Here is a 22,767-nt window from a genome sequence, read left to right on the forward strand (position 1 = left end):
TAAATATAGTAATTAAACAGTAATTAAACCATGTTAAATATGCTGCAGTCTGACAGCTTAAAAACACACCTTTTTTTTTGTTTTCACATTTCACCAAGTCTTTTGCAATAAGGAGGTACTGATGATTCACCTACATTTAAGTAGTCTTTAGAAAAGGCTGCAATGGACCTTTAGCTTGAGAATAGCTTGCTTTGCAGGAAAAGCCCACCTTGTTCATGGGACTTCTGACTAAGTGAAGTCTGTTAACTTGCATGCAGTGGAACATCTGCAGCATCTTTGGTGGAGTAACCATTTCTGAAAGGTCAAACAACCCCCCCCTTTTTTTTCCCCGTGAAAATATGTTTCAGAGCTCTATAAAAAATAGTGAGGGATATCCTAGGATATAGTTTGCAATTTGTTGTTCTTTGTAATCAATATTTTCTTATCTTCAGCTTTAGTTATAAGGTATGACGTAGACCTATCACGTTAGTCCTATATTATGCACACTATTTGTCATACGGTGAAAGCTGCACTTCATGGGCCAACTCTATGAAATGCAATGCAGAAGTGGAACATAAAGACTGTGTATGTGAGGTGGAGGAAGAAATGAAATTTATCTGACCCTTCTTTCAATTAATTCAGAGAGTAAAGCAGAGAGCTTACCACTTTCAGTGTGATTTTCTGAAAGACTTCGCACATTTATCTTACCAATAATATTGGTGTGAAAGGCTTAGGAGCTGTATCCTCTAGAGAGAGGTACAGCTGTTGTACTTTCGTCCAGGGGCTGCTACAGCTGAAGTCAAGGCAGAAGACAAAGCTATGACCACAATAAGGGAAGCACTTTAGAAAAAGGTTTTGCTTGGAATGGAACAAGAACTAAAAATTATGATATCCACAAATGAAATTTTAGATGTTTTTTGTTTCTGAAGACAGAGATACTGTCGTTCAATCTTTCTTGACGAGTTCAAGTCAGTGTAGCTATTGGAGGTATAGCCACTGCCAAAGTAGACTGAAAATCCATGAGCCCTCTCTCTGAGGAACATCTAGTGGGAACCAGGAGACCAGCAGGCCAAGCTGTGGTTGCCAGGTTTCTGTGACACAGCAGGGACCTGAGTACCCCAGGGGCCTCTGCCACTGAGGTGGCACTTGCCTTCCCTTGTGTTGCTGCAGTTGTCACTCAGGAGGATTCTGGTGAATATCACCCTACTTTGACTGATGTCCTAACTGGTCACATTTCCATGGTTGTACAAGCTGTTCTTGTATGGTGTATGTTTGGAAACATGCAGTTCCTTTAGATCTCCCTTGACGAAGCTGACAGTAATAACTACCGTATTCAATAGAATATGGAATTTAAAATACTTAATTGACCGTAAGCTAACTAGCTACATTCACTTAGTCTCTGAGATTTGGTCTGCCGTTGTGTGACCTGCAAGGTCTTCTCTCTCACATCAATGCTGCTGTTGTCATTTGGCTTTGGGCCCGTTATTTCAGTAATGCTGTAACATGGGGTTCAGTTGTTCTACCATTCAGTAATTTTTGTCTGCCAGAGAAATTGACAAGAAAACAGCCCAATTATTAGACATTGGACTCTTATATTCCTAATAATTCATGTCCTATTGTAACACCAGTGCTGCTTGAGACAACTACTCCCCTCACAGACAAGCATAACATAATTTCCATGACGAATTATCTCAGAGGACCTCAGATAATAATGCTGTGGTTTTGCTTAGCCTTATTTGTCTCATACATTTGCAAAGTTCAAGTGTCTCTGATATCAGCAAGTCTCTTTGTTTCAGGTCTCTTACCAAGCGCACTGGAAACTATTAATTCTACCCAGTACTAGGCAGTCATTTAGATGCCTGAACTATGACTTGGATTACCTGTGTAATGATGAAATGTGGTCCCCTGTCTCAGATACACTTTCTTAAGGAGGCTGTCTTTCTCTTATGGACTATGTGCTGGATAGAACTCAATCCTAACATAAAGCACAATTTGGTGCCTGTGCCTAAATTGGGGACTAGCATCAACTGCCAGCAACTGCGTCAGTACCTTGATACTTGAAAGCAGCATTTTTACAAAATCAGATATTGAAGCAATCAGGGTTTTTTTCCTTCTCTACATATGACTCAGTAATACTTCTTTCTAACATCCAGTCTCTCATGTTACTGTGGCTGCTTTATATCACACGCAAGTGGAGAATTTTTTTTTTTTTTTTTTTTTGGTAGTTAATTTCAGTATCTTGCCAATTTGGTTTGTTACACTGATTCTGTGGTCATTGGATACTTTTGGAATATATTTTGTCACAAAAAGAACTGTTAGATGCATAAACAGTTTGTAAGTGCATTATGAATCATATCCTTATTCTGGTATTTCTGATATGAAAGTAAAATGCCTTTGTGTTGCTCTGTTGCCTGCATTTTATTTTCCTTTGAATGACATTGACAAGAGATTTAAAAAATCCAAAGTCATAATTCAATTCTGGTGTTTACTGTGGATCAGATAATACTGTAAAGCTGGAGATGTGTGATTATTTTTTTTTTCTTTTCTTTCTGGTTGAAAAGCTGATATTGAAGCAAAATCAGAAAGAAGATGTGTGCTAAATAAAACTGAAAAATTACACTATGGAAACATGTTAATTATATGTGGGGAAATGATTAGAATAATTTGTTTATCTGCAGGCTTGATCATGGAATTAAGGAAACATGAGCCAGAATAAAATGTTTATTTAACTCTTATTAAATCATTCAATATTCAGATAATTTCTTAGCATACTGAATCATCACGGGGAAGTTAGAGGTCAGTAATTTTGCAAAGACATAGGCTAAGCTGAACCTTTAAAAGAACATATTCCTCATTTGGTTTAAATCAGGTAGCCCACATTGTCATTTATTGGCCCCTGAATTTTTGCCAGGCATCTTACAAGTTCCAAAGTGATGTGTATTGATTTTTTTAAAAAGCATAATGGAAAAGTACTTTGAGACATAATTATTTCAAAATGGAAATAATTAATAGGTCAGCAAGGTGGAAATTAGAAATATTCTTAACTGTGTGCTAGAAACAATAACTATGTTTTGAAATTTACTAACAGCAGAACAGTTAATCCTTTAAGAGTTGAGAGACACTTTTATCTGAGGCTTTCACAACTATTTCAGTTTTACCAGCTTTTCTAGTAATAGAATTTGAAATGTGTGAAATATCTTATATTAGACTATTAACATGAAATTAACATAGCTTATTTTCCCTTTTTCAAGGTGTTATTATAAAACAAATTAATGTTAAAGGCAACACATCTTTAATTATTTTACATACAGCATTGCTTTTATATCTACTGGTAAACACAAGTGAAAGTAAGTCTGATTTTCCAATATACAGTTTAGAATCTGTTTCTTTTTGGACTTTTAGAACCTGAAATTATTGCTATCAAAATAAAAATGAAATCCTTATTTTGTATAATTTCAGTTAATAGGTGTTTAAATCAGTAGAGCATTGGTGATTTACAGCTTCTGGGACTGTGACTCATACAGTTTAGTGGAAAATGGCATTGCTTTTTCAAAGATAAGCAACTGTCCATATCAAAACCAAGTTACAGTAGAGTACATGCCAGCGAGAGTGAAAATTTGTAACAATTGTGTAAGATAAAATAAACTAGTAAACTGTTCCTTAAGCTTGACATTTTTGGGGGAGGACTTTCGGTATGTTAGCAATGCTAACCTAAATTCCAGCTACCCTCACCTAACTTTGTTGGATGTATCTGATTTAATTTGTTAGAAGCATTAATATGATTTAAATTAATTCAGAAGACACTTTTCATCTCTACCCCTGATCTGTTCTGTTTTTAAATAGGATCTTATTCCTTATGCCTGTGTGAGGGGTAGGGACTGGACCACCAAATGGTGGCCACCGGTGACCTCGTCACCTGCTGTGGCACTGCCAGCAGCCCAGAGCACAAAATTCAGATTCAAACAGGATCACAGATCCAGATGTGCCAGAGTTCAAGGGTTATTTCCCCCAGAGATTTGGTTGGGCAATAGACAGCGAGGCCAGAAGCAAAAGTCTTGCTTTGAACCAGTTTTGGATTGCCTTTCACTGCAGCTGAAGATGTCAAGTTTAGCTCACTGCACCATCTTGGTTTGATACTAATGAGAAACTGTGCAAAAGCCACAGAGAGATAACTCTGAAGAAATGAGAGAGATTTTTATAGGTTGTACTAATGTTCAGTGAAGAGGTAGTATTTTGTTTCTGTTGGATAGCTGTTTGTAGTAAATCAAATGTAAATAAACTTCGAGGAAATGCTTGTCAAACGTTTGAACTGTTAATTCTGATGCCTTGTATTTTAAAGGTGAATAGATTTTCTCTGCACAGCTTCAGGTTGTCACTTACATTGGAGAAAATCGCTGAGTTTTAAATCAGAAAGAAACAGAAAGTGAGTTTCTTTCTTTCTTTTCGTTTTTGTTTGTGTGTGCCCAGATATTGAGAAAGACCTAGCGCTATGGGAAGAAGCAAGGCTCTCAAGAAGCCCTAGTATCCAACATCATAGTTTAGCTACATCTGACCATCAAGGCCATCTTCAAGCCACACATGGCCAAAATCCGAGGCCTCAGGTGCCAACTCAGACAGGGAAGAACATTCAGCTCCAAGGAAACAAATCACCACCGCTGCCCACTAACAGCAGAACACAGATCTCCAGTGTTGCAAACAGTAGGCCTCCAACGCCCGGTACACAAACCAACAGGCCACCAACTCCATCAACTCCAGGGAGCAGACCTGTGACCCCAAACAGCTTGCTGTCACGGCCTCTTACCCCTAGCAACCAAGGAAATAGGGAAGGCATCATTAGTATGCAAAGAAGCAGGTCTTTGACATCTAAGAGCCAAATGGGGAGGACCCTCAGTGCTGCTTCAGGGCTCTCTGTGCAAATGAGTGGAGACATTGTTGGAACTGTCACTACTCAGAGAAGCAGTTTATCAGAAGTAAGATTCTCAATTTAATGTTTTTGCTATATTTAAGAGTGGCTATAATGTGAAGACTAGATTGTGTTTTATGTTGAAGTAACATCAGTATACCTAATGTAACTTACTACTCTGAAAAGAACTTGAGATATAATGATGAGAAAATTAGCAAGGAAATACTGCTCAGCTTTGAGAGGTACTGATTAGAGAATGTCAGGATTATTACAGAAATTATACTGAAGTGCTTGTGTCCCCCAGTTTTTCCATGAGCTCTGTAGGGTTTTGCCTGCATGATGCATAGAAGTTTTATTAGCCTCACAGTTTTTTCTAAGAGGTGCATACCTCTGGAATATTAAACACAACTTTATCTTATCTTTATGATTCCAAGGTATTTTTTTCCTGCTGCACTGGCAGTGGATAATATTTCCTTGGTCTGCTTCTTTCATTTTTTGGACACATTGGAATGATTAGTTAGGCGTCGCTGAATGCACAAATTTTCCGAAACACAAAACTGAACTGCAATGAGAAAATGTCCAACATTGTTGAATCACTGTCTAGTACTATATGCATGTTAACTGCGCTGATTCAGAGCATAAAAACTTCCTGCCCCATATTAATGGCTTTTACAGGATTAGTCTTTGTTTAAAAAAACCCAAAATGTTAAAGTACCTTGTAAATTTTGAGTGGGATAATCCTCTGCTAACCTTAGCTGCCTTAAAGATAACTTTAGTGTGTAGGTGGTGGAAATGAAAGCACCTGCGAAAGAATAGCCCTGCTGTCTATCTCAGATACATGCCTTACAAAGGTGAGTTTTTTTCTCAGGAAATGCCAGTCCTTCTATACTGACTCAAAAAGGACCTATATATCTAGATTGCTAATTTTTTAATGGTGGAGTAAGTCAGTTCCCACCATTTATTATGAATCTCATTGTAATCCATTTGTCAAAGCCTGGAGAGCTTTTTTCCAAGACTGAAAAAAATACCATACCTTTAGATAATTATTTCTGAGAAGTATCATTTGTTTTAAAAATCTGTTGGGTATGACACTTGACACAATGTATTATCAGTCTAACGACTTCTTAAAAAAATTAAAAAATGTTGTTCATCATGATATTGCTTAGAGATGCCTGTAGGAAAATTAGAGATTTGATACTTAGTATAGTCTTGCAATTAAGTATATGGCCTCCATTATTTATTATGAAGGAAAGGAAATGAGGCACAGATAACTCTAAAACTAAAGAATTTGGGGAGAAAATCTTACTTAAATTTGGTGGTGAAAAAAATCCTCATTTTGGTGTTTGAATGGCAGTGCACTAATCCCATCACTCGAGCTACTTCTTCACCTAGAATTGGATATCCAACTTAAAGACATGAGGACTAAAGGTGACTACAGTTCTGTTGAAAGTATTTTCACAGACAGTTAATATATTTTCAAACTAGAAATTTTCCATGAGAAAAAATACATAATTTTAAGAAATATCTGTTTTGACAAACAAACCCCCTTTGTCTCCTGTTTTGAGGGGTGGGTGTGTTTGTGAGTTGGAATTTTCTTGCATACCAGAAAAGAATTGACATTTATTTTTAACTAAAAATGTTCGGAAGAAATGAAGGGGTTCATTGTTTCTTTCTGAGCACTTCACTCTTTTTTTCTTTCTTTCTTTTTTAAGCAGTCCTGTTCTTAACTGATACATAGTCACATGATGCCAGCTAGAATTATTGTGTAGACTCCTGAAAGTGCCATGTAATGAGCAGTGCATCTCCGCCAAGGGACATCCAGTCTGTCCATCACTTCTGATCTTTCTTGTAACAAGGCAGGCAATTAAAAATGCTTTCTTCCACAGCCTTTCTGTAGTTATAGTAGTAATAACCTTGAGTCCCACTTAATTTGCTGTGACTTTTTACTTCTGTTTGCCAAATCCCAAGCTTTGCTCATAGCTCTTACAAGAAGTGTCCTCCTATGCTTTTAATGTATGTATATATATCTCAAGAACTTTAAGAAATGAGCAATATTATTACCCTGTTTTGCCGTTAGAATAGTACGTCCAGTTTCATCCAGCAAGCTCACTGTAAAGCTGGTGTTAAATCTCAGCCTTTCTATGCAGTAACTTATCCTCTGTTATAATCCCTTCTAGAAGTGGGAAATTCTTTTCTTTCTCTTTGCTCACTGGGTACAATAGTACATTGGCTGCTAGTGACCCAGCTCAAACCGTATTTATCCTTTCCTGACACGCAGAGGTGACCTTTGATGTAATGGAAACTCGTCTTGGGACTAGCTCTGCTTGCAAGGGGAAAACTGCTAATATGACATGTTCATACTGAAGACCTTCCTCTACCAAGCTGTAAAGGCCCTTGGATGTCATAAAGTAGCTGGTGGAGGTCTGGCTCATCTGCCACTCCTAGCCCCATCTTTGGAGTGTTCTACTATAAGCTTTGGGAGCTCTTTTAAGCTGTCTTTGCCCACTGAAGTTCCTGGTCACTTAGGCAATTCAGCTTAGACAGAACATATCCAGGACATATCTCTGTTCTAACATTTTTTGCTATCTTAGAAGTGTCCCCCTATTTGTGGCCATGTGATTTCATTCTCTTGTGGCACAGCTTCTCTCTGACCATGATGACAAATTTTTAAAAGTCAAAGGTGGTCTGGGGTAGAAGAACAACAAAGTTCTGTCTTTCTTTGCACTTTTACAGATCACAAGCATATAAAACTCCAGGATGATACTGTAAATTATTTTGCAACTTTCACTGTAGGTTCTGTATCCTCTTCCTGTATAAAAACAGTAAAATAAAAGAAGGGAAATTGCCTTTATTCTTTTTAGCTGTATGGTGTGAACTGGGAATTTTCACTAGATGTGAATACGCTGTGGTTATATTGCCAATCCTATAGAAGATACTATGATAAGATTTTGCAAATAATTATGCTTCCTTACTTTTAGTTGATACATATTTGATGGGAATAAGTCAGTTGAAAAGGATGTGATTACTGGCTACCAGGAGCATGTTTTACCAGAAGGAGCTTGAATTAAAGAATTCAGATACTGCATGGGTTTACACTGTGTGCTGTCACTTGTTTATTTATCAAGAATTTTAACATATATCTCAATGCCTTATGTATGCTTCCTAGTTTGTAATCTGTTTCAGAGTAACATAACAAGTCTAAAATACAAAAATATTACTGATAAATACAATTCAGAGTTCTTCTTAAGTTTTAGTAAAGTTCATACTGTTGCTCAGGGTGGTTTAATCTTTTTATAGCACAAATCTTATATAATTTGGCAAGTACTTAACACATCAGCTGTTAAGAATGTTTTGGGGTTTTTTAATGCTCAAGACTTAAAATGATCTGAGATTTTGTGGACAAGTTTCTGCCTCTTGGCACACATAATATTACAAAGTTCTAACAGGTGTGTTTTATTATCAGCTCTGTTCAGGGCTGAATTGAATTATAGCAAAGAAATGCTACCTAGAGAAATAGTTTTATTATCTGTAAAAAACTAATAAATCAGGGTTCCAGATCCTTCGGCAGAGATACTTTTATTCATTTACTTTATCCTTTAGTGTTTTGTATAAATTGACAAAGGAATGTTGAATCCTGCTTATCTCTTTAGGGTGGATTCCATTAAAGTGACACAATTCTGTGATAGTTATCAATAGCTGTTGAGATGAAAATACTACTGACTCCCTTGTTTGCCATTTCATTTTCTGAACACTTGGAATTTTACAAGCACTCTATTTATCCAGATAGTTTAAAGTGGTATTCAGTAATCTTTATTGGTCTGTCATTGTTAACAGCAGGAAATTTCAGCTTATTTGAATATAGCATTGATTAACACAAGTTTTCCTCCTACTTACTGGAGTATGGAGCATAACTTTATGTGATAAGGACTCTCTTTCTGGTCAGATACTTCCATTCTGTTCTGTTGCCTGGCTCAGTTCTTTGCTCTGTGTTTTGGGAGATTAAAAAGTGTGCTGATCAGTGTGACAGCCACTCACTTCTACTGCAAGAATCCTGTTCCATGAACCAAAACACTTTGCCCAGTTCAGTGCTGTAGTCAGCAGCCTTCTCAAACATTGAGCACATTTGAAACAGCAGTACCTGCGTAAAGCCTGGAGCTCCTGCCTGAGCTTAGTGTTGAGCCATCGCAGCAGTCTTTGTGGATTTTTTAACAGATTACTAACAGAATTAATAATTTACTCCCAGTGAGTTAGATCTTGATTGAACTGCCTTTGGTCTCCAAGAAGTTATTTAAACAAGCCTGGTTTCTGTTTTTAAACCAGATAGCCTAATAAAAATTATACTGTAGCATTGTGCAATACAATTTAACTTCACATATGTAGATTCTGGTTTTCAGCTGGTGTAAAAGAAGACAAGGCTACTACCCCCCCTTTTTTTCAGGTACTTATAAGAATTTATGATACTTGGCCAGTGTTTAAGTTTGCTTTAAGAGACTAGACTTGCGTGTTTGAACTGCTTTTGAAAATAAAACTATGCATTCCAGTCTCATCTCTCACCTTGAATATTGCAAAGGAACCTGTCAAAGTATTTTATATGTCTGTGTGTGTACATGCTCACATATATATGTGTGTGTGTATGTGTATGGAAAACTATTTTTGTATACGTACATATATACATTATCTAAAAAAGGACGCAATTGTAAAACATTTTTAAAAGCATATATTCAGCTGTGTATGGATTTTTAACTGTGTAAAACATTTATATTTTGATGCTTAGAGTTTTGTGGTATCTTGGAGACAAAAGTTTCCATACCATTTTTCCTTCTTAGACTTTCTCCTTCTCCAGTAAAACCATAGGTTCTAAATGAAGTTTCAGGTTCTTATTCTTAGGAGATTGGAGACAATGAAAGATCTGACAAATCAAAGCCTTACTTAAGCAAATTGTGCATGACATGTCTAGGCATAGTCCAAAAACTGCAGGGACAGATGGAATATCTGCATTTTTAAGATGAATATGTATATATCTGTGGCTATAGCAGATAGATAGCTAGAGGCACTCCCCCCCCCCCCCCCCCCCCCGAACAGATAAATAAATAAATATGAATTAAATAAAAAAAACTCTGGGGAGTTTGCATATCTTCTACATTCTGGTTTTATTTCACAGCAAGATATTTGTTTTTATTAAAGGTTTTCTCCTCCCTAGTTAATTGAGGCTAGAGTGTTCACTACAGTCTGCATTGATATAGAACCATTCTTTATCATTTTATCTAAAATAGATCTGTTTGTGGCAGGATGAATTCTTACAACAGCTTCAGCTTGCTCATCAACCTTGGATATTGCCGAGTGACACAGAAAGTGAAGGAGTGGAAGCTGACCAAGACAAATGTAAGTATATTTGTTAGGACCAGATAATATGTCAAAAATCCTCAAACTTTTAACTTCTCTTTTTCATATCTTCAAATCCTGTGAAGAAGTCATGCCTGCGCACTGGAACTTTTCTCATAAGTACCAATTACTCATTTGTTTGAGGGCTGAACTTTATAGGATTGGTTTACATAAGCCTTCCTATAGTCATTGAACAATGACAAAATGATCACAGACCACAGTTTACTTAGCTAAGTGAAACAATTTGTCCTGATGTGTTAAAGTAGCTGTTGCAGAGAAGTAGCTTCAAGGTGAAATAGGTACTCCATTTAGTAAATCTGTATTGACCAGCAAAAAAACCCACAAAACTCCCCAGTAGCTCTGAAAGGTAGAGCCTTCCTCCTCAGGCCTGTGACTCCATTATCTCTATTTTGCCTGCATTCTTTTGAATTCCTCTGTATGAAAAAAAAAAAAAGCTCTTAACCATACAAGTAATCCTTCATATACTACACTCTTTGAAGCAGTTGTCTAATCATGAAAGCAAAGGTCAGCAGGATCATAACCTAAATGACAGTACAAGTAACAACAAGTAACATGCTATAACTAACAAGTTCTGTCTGCCTACAAAGTACCTGTAAGTAATATTGCTGAAAATATTAAATGTTTTGCATTTTCTTTTTAAATTCACAGTTGTTTTGTGATCTGCAAGGGTGAATATGCAAACTATTTCCTAACATATTTTAGGTGATATACTTGAAAAGAACAGGTGATTTAATCAGCATGTTTAGAAAACAATACATTCTACTAAAACTACTTTAAACATGCAGAGTTAAAATAAGAAAAAGCCAATTTCTTCACAGAGTGGAACAGCTGTGTAAGGGATTAATGATTAATAATAATTATGGCAGATAAACAGAATATATTTTTAAGTTATGCCACTTAAAAAACCTAAGAGTTTTCTATTCATATACCAGTTTCACAAATCCATACATAGCCCGGGGTTTGACTATGACATTTCAATTTGCATAGTGAGATACTGAAGAGCATGTACGAGTTTTTTTCACAGTAGTACAGTGTTAAAATGAAGTTCTGTGTGTCCACCTGATTTTAGTCTAAACCAGTAAGTCCAGTTTGACTTGCACCTGAACCTTTCACTTATCTTTGGGCTGAAGCTCTCTTTAGGTGGCCAGAGGGAGAGCCTGGTACCTGCCTTTTCTGTGCACATGAATTTTCCTGTGTATTTTGAGTAATAAATTTACAATCCCACAAACATCGGTAGGACTGGATGTGCACACATAGACTGGTGCTAATTATGTAATCAGGGAGACTGATGCTTCAGGACACATCAGATGCACAGCATGGTTCTTTTATAGCTGCTGTACCAGAATTGCATGGGTGTGAGGACTTCTGAGCATCCAAGATCTTGTGCTATCAGATTCCAAGAATCCTGGTAGATCATTGTCACTGCCCGGAGTGACAAATTATAGATAAAAGTTTCTGTCCTACCACCAGATCAGTAGAGATGATAGTTGCCTAACTAATAACAATTGTTTTTCCTGGATCTAATGGCACTTAGAACAGAGAAGTGAAAGAAGACCAACAGTTAAAGCATGTTGTTAAGGGCATTGTCCAAATGGCTCTTAAACAATGGTTTGGGGCATCAACCACCTCTCTAGGAAGCCTGTTCCAGTGTTTGACTGCCCTCTCGGTAAAGAAAGGCTTCCTAATGTCCAGTCTAAGCCCTCACTGGTGCAGCTTTGAACCATTCCCACGCATCCTATCATTGGATAGAAGGGAGAAGAGATCAGCACCTCCCTCTCCCCTTCACCTCCTCAGGAAGCTCTAGAGAGCAATGAGGTCGACCCTCAGCCTCCTTTGCTCCAAACTGGACAAACACAGAGTCCTCGGCTGCTCCTCACAGGACATGCCTTCCAGCCCTTTCACCAGCTTTGTTGCCCTCCTCTGGACGCATTCAAGGACCTTCGCATCCTTCTTAAATTGTGATATCATCAGCAAACTTGCTAACAGTGCATTCAACTCCTGCATCCAGATTGTTGATAAATATATTGAGGAGAACTGGGCCTAGAATTGAACCCTGAGGAACACCGCTGGTGACCAGTCACCAGCCGGATGTAGCCCCATTCACTTAAACCCTTTGAGCTCTGCCCTTCAGCCAGTTCTGCACCCAGTGCACCATGAACCTGCTCATCCCATAGGTGGACAACTTGTCCAGAAGGATGCTGAGAGGGACAGTATCAAAAGTCTTGCCAAAATCCAGAAAAACTACATCCACCACCTTCCCTTCATCCACTAGACAGGTAACCTTATCACAGAAGGATATCAAATTAGTTAGACAGGACTTTCCCTTTGTGAAACCATGTTGACTGTGCAGTTAACTGCAGTGTAGTTAATTGCTGCGCCCTTTATAGTAGGTCAGTGTCTCCACTAATATAACTAAAGGAGTAGAACAAAAATGTTTGATCAAAGCAATACTTTCTGTATCTGAAATCTAATAATGATAAATGTTATTAAAATAACAACAATAACGTTATCATCCCCATCTGAGGTTATATGCTAGTGTCATTGGCAAGCAGAAAGTGCAGAACTGCCACTGCTGACAAAGAGAAGCTGCCAATTCACGGTTGTAAAGTGGACAGTTAGTGAGGGGCTTGGCATACTTGCTGATGCCAGTGCTTGTAGGTAGAGCAGCTGGCAAGATTACACGTCATTTTTCATCCTGAAGTTAATAAATCTGTGTGGATGTTGTGTGTGTGATTTAGTGTTGAGGGGGCCCAGGAGTTCATAATTTATGAGTTTGAGCTGAAGAGCTGCAAAATTAATCTTTACAATAGCAACACCTGTTCTTTGACTCAGCTTTTAATAAATTATATGTGGATAATATTTACCACATTCTTTGACTACTTTGAGATAATAGCAGCCAGGTGTAAAGCTAATTTTTGGTAGTGGGAAAACTAACAATGCAAAAAGAGAAGCTATGTGAGTCACCTTGAGTTCTTTTAAATTAATACCTTCTGATTAGTGTTCTACAAGAAAAAGAATGAAAAAATTTTGGGGTAACAGTTTCAAATGTAGTCAGACATAAGAGTTTAAAGAGGCTATTTTCAAAGCCAATGATAGCTGAACAGAATTGGGTCACTTTGGCATCTCAACATCTCCCAGCAAACATCATTTGCAAAACAGATATGACAGTGCACCTCTTGTCTTATGGAAATGAGATCTAGGTTCTCAGTTTTTGTAAATCAGACTTTACTTTCTAAATCCTTCAGTCTCTCTGACAACATTTTAAAAACTTGTCCTTATCAGCAAGATCTAAAGATAACTGGAAGTCAATAATTTTTAAAGCTTCATACCAATTCTGACAAAATTTGAAATCAAAGAGGTACTCATATAAGAGTATAAATGATTACAGCTTAAACGATTTGTTATGTTAAAGAAGGAAAGAAAAACATTTTTAAGAAGCATTGTTGAATTTTTTAGCATACCTTCTCCTTCCTCTTTATGTGCTTAATTAAGTTTGTGGCCATGTCAGAGAGGGACATAGGGATCTAATTATTTGCTCTTATTACGTAAATTTTGTTATTAAAAAGTAGGAACCAACACATGCTTTTTTAAGAACTACTTTAAGTCAGTAGCTAAATCTCTTCTGTTTGCTAGATGTGTTCTCCTTTGACACTCCGTACACACTAAGCAAAGAGAAGTGAAAATGGCCCAGGCAGTATGATCCAAAATCAAGGGTTTGTGGTTCTTTTTTTCATTTTAGTGTCACTAAAAAGCCTGTAGACAAGGCCTCATGTGTCTTTCTCCTCAGCTGTCATTCTGAAGACAGTTCTCCATTATTACCTGTAATAGTTTCCTTGTGTGCTGATTCTCTGCAAAGAGTTTTCAGAGGATGCATAGAGATTATTCTTGGAAAGATGAAGGATCTGGAGAAAATACCACTTCCACAGTTCTTCAGTTTGGTGGGAGTTCTTTGAGCTGGCAAAAATAATATTCTTCTTTATGGGGTACTGATGCAAGGAGACAGAAGAGCTGCATCTACAACCACCAGAGCATTTCTTAGCCAGCTTTCATGAGAAGATATTTGGCCTTTCAGGGGACTGGCAAGAGTCAGCTTGAAGTTTCCCTTGAGAACAGGTCCTACAGGGACTGCTGGTTGGAAATTTCTAATGCATCACTAGCTTCCAAGAACCTTGAAAAGACAAAGACCGTCTTTTGGTCTAATTTGACATACTATCTCTAGGCCTGGCATGGATTTACTGCCCAAAAGCCCAAGCCTGCTTTCTTTGGTGCCTAACTCAAGAAGTGACCCACACAGCAGATATCCGTAGGTCCCTCAGCCTTGGACATGGAGGATCCCTACCTGCAGTCAGTCCATTTGGCAGATATACATGATAGGTGAATAACGTAGACTCTTGGCAAACTTGCTACTTGGTTAATCCATCTTAAATATGTATCTGTTTATACATTTATTTGCCCTTATCCGCTTCAGGCATCTCAGTTTCTGTAGTCAATGGCACACTAAGTGGTGTAGCTACTATCACTTCAGTCTAACTTCAACTTGCCAACAGGAGTACTAGATGCTCATTTTTAGCTCGGCTGATCTGGGACAAGGCCTGAACTCTCACCTACTGACCTGTGGCAAGATACTTAAATGTTTTGTCACTATACATCTGCAAACTCTTCTCTAAGGTTTGCAGTGGAAGGTCTATTGCTGATAAATCAAGGCTGATTGTTGGGGAAAAGTGGGATTTCCACTCCATTCTTTCTTGCACTGGTCTTGAAACTGCAGTCAAAGACAGTCTGCTGATGTTTTCAACGGGTATTGAAGAAAACCTTCACTTTCACACTCTGCACAAACATCCACCTAGCAAAAAAACCCAAAGAATGAAAGACAGTATTTTGTAGAATCAAGAAATTCAGACTGTGTTCCAGTAAAATTCCAAACCGTACAATACTTGTCCATGGGTAAAATTCCTTACACTGAGCAAATTCTCATGGCTAAACAGTTAGTTTTTCTTAATTATGAAAATAAATGTTCCTAAGGTTTGGAAAATCGCTTGGTCAGAGTTTATAATAAGGAGCAGTTTACTGCTGGAATAATTTTTTGCTGTGAAAGTTTCCTTTTGCTAGAGCCAGGTACTGCTCAGTATGAGTAAGAGTGACAGAATCAGCTTAGAGCAGCAACTGTTGATTGCAACCTTTATGACATTAGCACAAACACATTCAATTTCTGTCAGTCAAATTTAGCTATTTGTATTTTTGTTCTGCTCTGGTGGAGTATAGCAGTGCTGTAAACATCTCTTTCAGTGGATATGAGTTTAGAGCAAGGCTAGATTTGGTTTCTCTAGGGAGTAAGGTAGTTATGAGCCATTGCTCAAGCACATTAGTCAATTATATGTCTTGTTAATAAGAACATAATATTTGTAGTTGGAAATTTTTCCCAGTGAATACAAAATTTACTATTAATATGTGCTTTTTTGTCCCAAAAGTGAATCTCAGTTGAACTTCTGGGAGACTTTAATGCCAGCTTCAAGAATCTTCTGGAGAAACTTACTGGTATCTTTCTTTCCTTTAGTATTTCAAGAGTGATAATATAAACTGGAGTAAAAAAAGTTGTATCACTCCATCCCATGTAACCTTTCTAAGGAGTGTCATAAAGCTTTTGTCTGCTTGGGGTATGAGTAATTTTCCAAATTTCTCCACTGTGCATTTAACCTGTGTTAAAGAAGATACAGTGTCTCTCATTCTCCTTACCAGTGTCTTAACTAGGTATTTAGCTTGAGACAGTTCTAAGTTCACTTCAGAAATGGGATACCAGTAGGGATTGTGTTCCTGGAAACAGAATTTCTCTTAGGCCTATTGGATGGTCTTGGCTGGATGTCTTGTAGCGCCCATAGCTGAAGCTGCACCATTTCACATAACTGCTTTTTGAGTCTGAAAAAGAGAGAAAACAATTTTCTAGCATGGAAACTTGCCCACTTGGATTTATTTATTTATAGATAATAAATAAAAGTAGAGACTGACATTATTTCTACCAGAAGTTAGATGACTGTTGGATAGTGAGGGGAGAGTTCAAATACAACTAGGGAAAGTTGGAACTAGACTCAAGATTCCTATTTTTTGAATGGATGTGCTTGAATCTAAAGCTGCCATTATCTTCTTATACTATTAGGGCTTTAGCTCATGTCACTTTATTTCTACTGACTAATATTTGGTTTTGTGTTGGAAAAGTTCACATTGAACTAAATATTTGAGAGGAGGAGGGAATTTTCCATTGCAGTGAGGAAAAAAATTCTCAAAATTTGTTGCAGTGCAGAAAGGTATTTTCAGTACAGTTTCCAAATGTAAGGATATCTTTTTCTGCAACTTGCATTATTGTGGTAAACTTGGATTCCCAAAGACATTTAATGTAATAAAAAATGACACTGTAACTTAAAAAATGGCATAAAAAATTATCAGGGCACACATTAGGTAAATTAAAAGCTGGCTCACTGAGGAATCAAAACCTAGAGTTTCTAATGGGAAGATGTAGATGAATGGTGCTCATTAGGGTCTGATAGGTTTGAATAATTGGTGGGAAGGACAAGTTGAAGTTATTAAATGATGTGAATCCCCTGGTATAATGGCCACATTCCAGTAAAGTGCACTTTATTATAACCAGATGAAATATATTTGAACCAAATGAAATATATCTGGCACCAGAGAAACATATCTGTCTCTGCTGCAGAATAATGAGGCTTTGTCCTGGAAAGCAGTGACCTAATGGATTTAGGATGATCATAGAAGATCATCTCAGTGTGAGCTCTCAGCATAATGCTGTCACAAAGAAGGGTAGACCATTCCTTGAATGCCTAAAAAGTTAAGTAGCAAAGTAATTATTCCACATATTAGTAAAAAACTGTGGTTTTGGTGTCTTGCCATTTAGAAAGATTGGAATTATTGGGAGATTTCAGAAGATGATTAAAAACAGCCCAGGGTTTGGGAAACCCTGTTAGGAGTTTGCCTCACCTAAAGGCATTCAGCTAGGAACCTTGGAGATGACTTGGTATCTGTAGGTAGACATTTAAATAAAAAAGATTCAGCTCATCAAACTGTGATGAAGAAAATTAAATGTGTCCTAGCAACAGGAGCCTTAAGCATTCTAAGCAAAAGTTAAGGGAGGCAATGAACTTGGAGTCATTAGCACAATGGGATAGGGCTTTCTAAATGACAGATGATAGATAATCCAGTGGGAGATTCTGTGGGCACTATACAGGTATACGTGGGCTCTATACAGTGTATGGGAGGTCAAACTAGATGATCACAGCAGGATTTTTTGTCTTGGTATCTATGAATATACATACTCATTCTCATAAAGAGTAGTCTGGATGTGCAATTTCAGTTGCTTTCCTGGACATGACTTGTTAGGCATTGATAAAGGTGCACATGATATAATGATCATAATTCTACATTTATGCTGTTTTCTTACAAACCCTTGAAAATGTGCATAACTGTGTACATATAAACACATTTTTGTAATTTTTATTATAAGATTTATTCTAGTGATTTTAAACTGTAAAGCTCCCCCCTAGTTGTTTTTATTATCATAATTTAGTTCTTGAAATATAAAAATAATTTACTTGAGAAGGCAGGATGCCTCTGGATAAAGTAATGGCTGTCCATAGTGATCTAAAAATACACACCTGGGAAATACAAGATATGACAGTGTGGATTAATAGTGACCATAACAAAGATATTAATAAAATACTTTTAAACTTTACTGTGCTCTAGGTAGTCATAGAAGTCTGTAGATTTCAAAGCACAAAATATATTCATGCTAATTTTATCTATGTGAATATCCGGTATGAAATGGCAGTATATATAATAGCAGTGTTATAAATATTTTGCTTTTAAAAGATTTTAATTTTTTAATTCAAAAAACATTTGCAAGTGGAGTTCTAAGCTTTCAGGAAAAAAATATTGGCTGTCCTTAATATTTGAATTCTACAGAGTTCTATGCCTTCTATAAACCACTCTGGATAGATATACAGGTAAGTTCAACAGATAATCATCTACGCTCAGCACTAAAAAACTCTGCTAACCTTTATTGGAATTTTATTCCAAAATATGAATATAAACATATATTGATTTACATATATCACAATAAAAATACTCCACTAGCTGTATATTGATATAGCTGGCTATATATATTGATAGAATAACTTTGATTTGAATTACAAAGTACAGTGTATGTGTTGAAACACAGGTTGTTTAATATTGTGCTGTTAAAAGATCAGTCTAATAGAACATAATAAAAATAATAAACTTCTAGGAAAGTAAAGCTCTTCTTTAATGTGAAAGAATTTCAGAGAATAAAATGAACTAAAGCTTTTACTGACAAATCACTGACAACTAGTTAACAAGGCTAGACATTATAGCAAAAAAATGTAACTTTTTAATGGGAATGCAGGCTAATTTGCTGCATGTTGATGAAGGAACTTCAATTAAATCACTTGATTCAGTTTTGATTATATCAGATTGATGCATCCCCTTTTAGACTTCGCTCTTCCAAAACACCTGTTGAGTAAAGGTAACTTAAATGTAGCTCTTTGCAAAGGCATGCACTGAACTGAGAACTGATCTTACTGGAAAATCTCTGAGTAAAAAAAATATTTATACTCAGATAATTCAGTCCTGTGTTGTTGCTCAGCCGTCTGGCTGCCCAACATTTGTGCTGTGTGAATCAGGAGGAGCTGTGGAAAATATGTGAGTCTGACAGTGGTGAGCTGAAACTGCTTCAGCTGGCCTTTCAACCAAAAAATGCTCACGAAGAAATACCCCTAGGGTTTTAGTAAAGACAAGTGACTATAACCCTATGAAAACTGTGAGGTGCAAAGTCATCCTATGGAATGGCATCTAGGCTTAAAGAGCACATCAGTGAGCTGTTCAACTGGGGGACTGCTGTCCAGACTTTCCAGTTGGAAGGAACTGGCCATTTCATATGTCCTTCATAGTACAGAGCATTGGAAAGAGGAAAGGACCAAATTATACTGATGTGATCGTTTTTTTATGCCTTTCTTGATTCCTTTCTTTGCCGTGCTGGCTGAGTGCTTTCACTACAGGCCAAGAAGATCTTGCTGCAAACCTGTGTGTGCTTTTTATTCCACTTAATTGTCCCAACATTTTTCAAGAGCTATCAAACCCAGTCATCTTTCACCAGTGCCTTCTGTAGTCATTTACAGCAGTGAAGAAAGAGCATGAAGTAGCCATGAAGTACTACCAAACCACATTGGTCATGTTCTACACCTACTTCTCATTCAATTTGTTTGAATGCAAATGACCCCATGAAGTGCAAGACCCAGGGAGCAGCAAGCAGGGAGTACGTCCTTTTGCAGTAAATAAGGCCTTGAATGGCTTTTGGCTCCACAGCTGACTGATTGATTCACCAGAGGGGCCAGATTGCTGCAGAAACCAGAAAAAATGTAGAATGCTTGACTGTAATCCCAGGGTGCAAAAATGACCAGGAGGTGAAAGATCTGTGAAAGAAATCTGTTTTCTTTCTTTGGCCTGGTATTCTCCAAGCTCTAAAAAAAAAATTAACACTCCTTATTATCCTGTTGCTGTGAAAGTGTTTTACAAGGCCAAGATTTATTCTAAGCCAAAACTGTAGAAATTCCTCTTGTATCCTATAGGAAGGATTTAAAATTCAAGTAGGAAAAGCCCTGTAATGGAGAAGGTTAAGATCTTGTGACATAATTACTGTGACTGTTCTTAACCCTGTCGAGGAGAAAATCCATGAATGTGGAGGCTGGCGGAGAGGAAGAAGAGAAGAAGGTTGATCCTTCTGTTCATTTGGGTTAAATCTTGTTTGGCAATGTGTAGTGCCAGCGTGAGTGTTACAGAAGGATCTGGGCAACGCTTATTTTCTCCATGTCTTATTTCCCTGATCTGCGAAGTGGGATGATAAAATGTGATAACTGACAGCAAAGCCATGAGAAATCACCAGTTAATGTTTCTAAAATGTGTCATGAGTCTGGGCCCCAAATCTAACATCTATCTGTATTTCTTTCTGGTATGATTTCACTAAATTTAAAATGGCTGTGGTTTTTCGGTTATTCTCCCCAAGTCCGTCAGTGGTGGCCTCCTGCTTGTATTAACTACTTTTAAATTATTGTCATTCCCTTTTATATTGGAGAAATCAGCCTGTCAGGGTATGACTCGTCTTGCCTACCTTCAGCTATATAAAAGTGAGCGAGTCTAGTCCAAACTATTTGTTCTCTGAAGGAAGAAGAGAAACAAAGGGTCCTCGAAGGACAGCTAGAGATCTGGCTTACTGGGCGACTGAGGCAGGTACACTGAATCCCATCGCCCTTTCAGGGTGTCCTTCATCTCTTGCATCTCCACCTCAACGCTTCTCTGTCTCATGTCAGCTGAAAGTTGATTTGATCTTGCCAATACCATTTCTCATCAGTCAAGAATTCCATAATGGACATGGAGTAGCATGGAATATATTTTCTGGCTGGCATCCCATTTCCTTTTGCAGCTAAGACCACCACAGTCCCTGGAGTTTTTGTGGGTAACAGTCACAAGAAGAATCTGCAAATGAAACAGGCTTACATATATTTGCTTTTCTTTCCTCCCCCCTAAGACAAATTTGTTACTTAAAGATCAAACTGTGACAATGCTTGATTGTCTGCTAAATGAAGTGCCTCCAAGGAAAACAGTTGTTAAACATTAGGTATAAATGACAAAAAAATACATATTAGGTTAATAAAGGATAAGAACTGTTGCTAAAATTTCCTAGGCGCTTTTTTTTTTTTTTTTTTTTTTTTTTGATGCAGATTTTTTCATGGTATGTACCTTGCTCTGTTGAATATCAGTACAGTATCAGATATAAAGTCCAGGCTTATCACCTGGCAAAGTGAAACTTAAAGGTCTTGTTCCAGTTGTATATGATTGATTAGCTGGAGATAATGGGAATAGCTTGTTCCTGCCCAGTTTCTTTAATCTCCCAAAAAGGGCTTGCATATTTGTGTGTTCAAAAGGAGTGAATAAATATGAAGCTGCTGTGCCTGATTTCCTTCAGTGTTTAAAAATGGCAAGGTGAAGGCTTCTAAGGTAGCACACAGACCTTTATGCATTCAGCTGTGTACTTAAATGTGGTTGTGTTTACTTCTGTTTTATAACCCTGATCCTCTAACTGGATCCATGTAATATGGCCAGTTGCAGCATTCCATCTTTTACAGCCGTTTCGGGGCGGGGGGGGGGGGGGGGGGGTGGCGGGGCAGGGGGAGGTTGTGTTACAGTCAGCAACATTTGCAAAACAATCTATTTCAATATGCATGTGTAAATATTTGTAAAAGGTAAAAATTCCATTTTGCTTTGGTGAAGGTTTTCAACCTGAGTACAATCAGAAATGAAAGCATTTTTATCTCAGCTTTTCTGATCCATCACAGTTGCCTAGTATGTTTGATGCTTTTTGCAACACTGGTCATTTTTTTGCAATCTACTACTACTGTTGAAAAAGCAGCAGCAGAAAACCCCTCCAAAACACTGAATAATTGGAACAAATAATATAACTAAAGAAGCTGTGATTTGCTTCTGCATATTTTAGAAATAAAAACAAATTGGGATTCATCAAAATACTGATCAATGTTGCTTATTTAACTGTGAGTTCAGCATTATGGAAAACTTTTACAAAATGCAAACACAATGAAGGATTAATTTTCCCTTTTATCCTATTTTTGTGTACAATAAATTTTAACCCTCATTTCTGTGTTTTTCTGTTTGATTTCACAGGTTTGTGAAATCAGTGGGATTGTTGAAGAACAATTTAATTAAAACAAAATTATGGTTATCAAAACTACAGCTGAAAATTTGCTTTAGTTTATACATAATAATTTTAAATAAAGTTATTTTTCTAGTATCAGCAGTACATAAGTGGAACCGCTCTGATATGTGGATGCTCTAATGCACTGAATCAGAGTATTTACTGTGGTACAGTGGCCTTAGGAAAGAAGGGTAACTGTCGCATTTTAGTATAAAGTTATTATAATGGGTTTGTTCAGTTTATACCCCTTGTTATTTGGGTTAACGTTTGATAAACTAAACTCTGCCTGACCAAAATAAACTCTACCTAGAGATTTTATGTATTTTAACTTGTCTAAGGTTTTCTACTCCTTATATTTTTGTAATCTTTACTCTTTTTTAGATTAATAAACATTAAAGTATTCGCCCACGTCTGCCAGTGTGTATGTCCCATTCAGGTCTCACAGAGACTAGCTGTTCACTCACAGTCACCTGCAGAGAGAGGTCAGGAGGGGGAGGGAAAGAAAGAGTATGTGTGTGGGTAGCAGAAACAGGTGTTGCCCGTGCTGCATAGCTTTGTATTGAGTTTATCTACTTTGATCTTTAAAACAAATAAAGACCCTGTTAAAAAGGGAACATATCAATAAGGAATGGAGCATGCATGCAAAAATAAAGCACCTAAAGGAATTGCATATATATGATAAAGCATTAGTTAC

The 22,767-nt window shown here is 37.2% G+C and overlaps 1 protein-coding gene across 1 annotated transcript in view; it reads left to right on the top strand.

The window, feature by feature from the left end:
• The window catches only part of C2H8orf34 (chromosome 2 C8orf34 homolog), a 176,947-nt gene extending 154,897 nt beyond the window's left edge, over positions 1-22,050 (top strand). Inside the window, exons 12-14 of the mRNA XM_049828656.1 lie at positions 4,447-4,949; positions 10,156-10,264; positions 22,043-22,050. Of these exons, the coding sequence (XP_049684613.1) occupies positions 4,447-4,949; positions 10,156-10,264; positions 22,043-22,050 (620 nt within the window). The remainder of the gene's footprint in view (positions 1-4,446; positions 4,950-10,155; positions 10,265-22,042) is intronic.
• The last annotated feature ends 717 nt before the right edge of the window (positions 22,051-22,767 follow it).

This window comes from Accipiter gentilis, chromosome 2, assembly GCF_929443795.1.
Source record: "Accipiter gentilis chromosome 2, bAccGen1.1, whole genome shotgun sequence".
In the NCBI taxonomy this organism is placed as follows: domain Eukaryota; kingdom Metazoa; phylum Chordata; class Aves; order Accipitriformes; family Accipitridae; genus Astur; species Astur gentilis.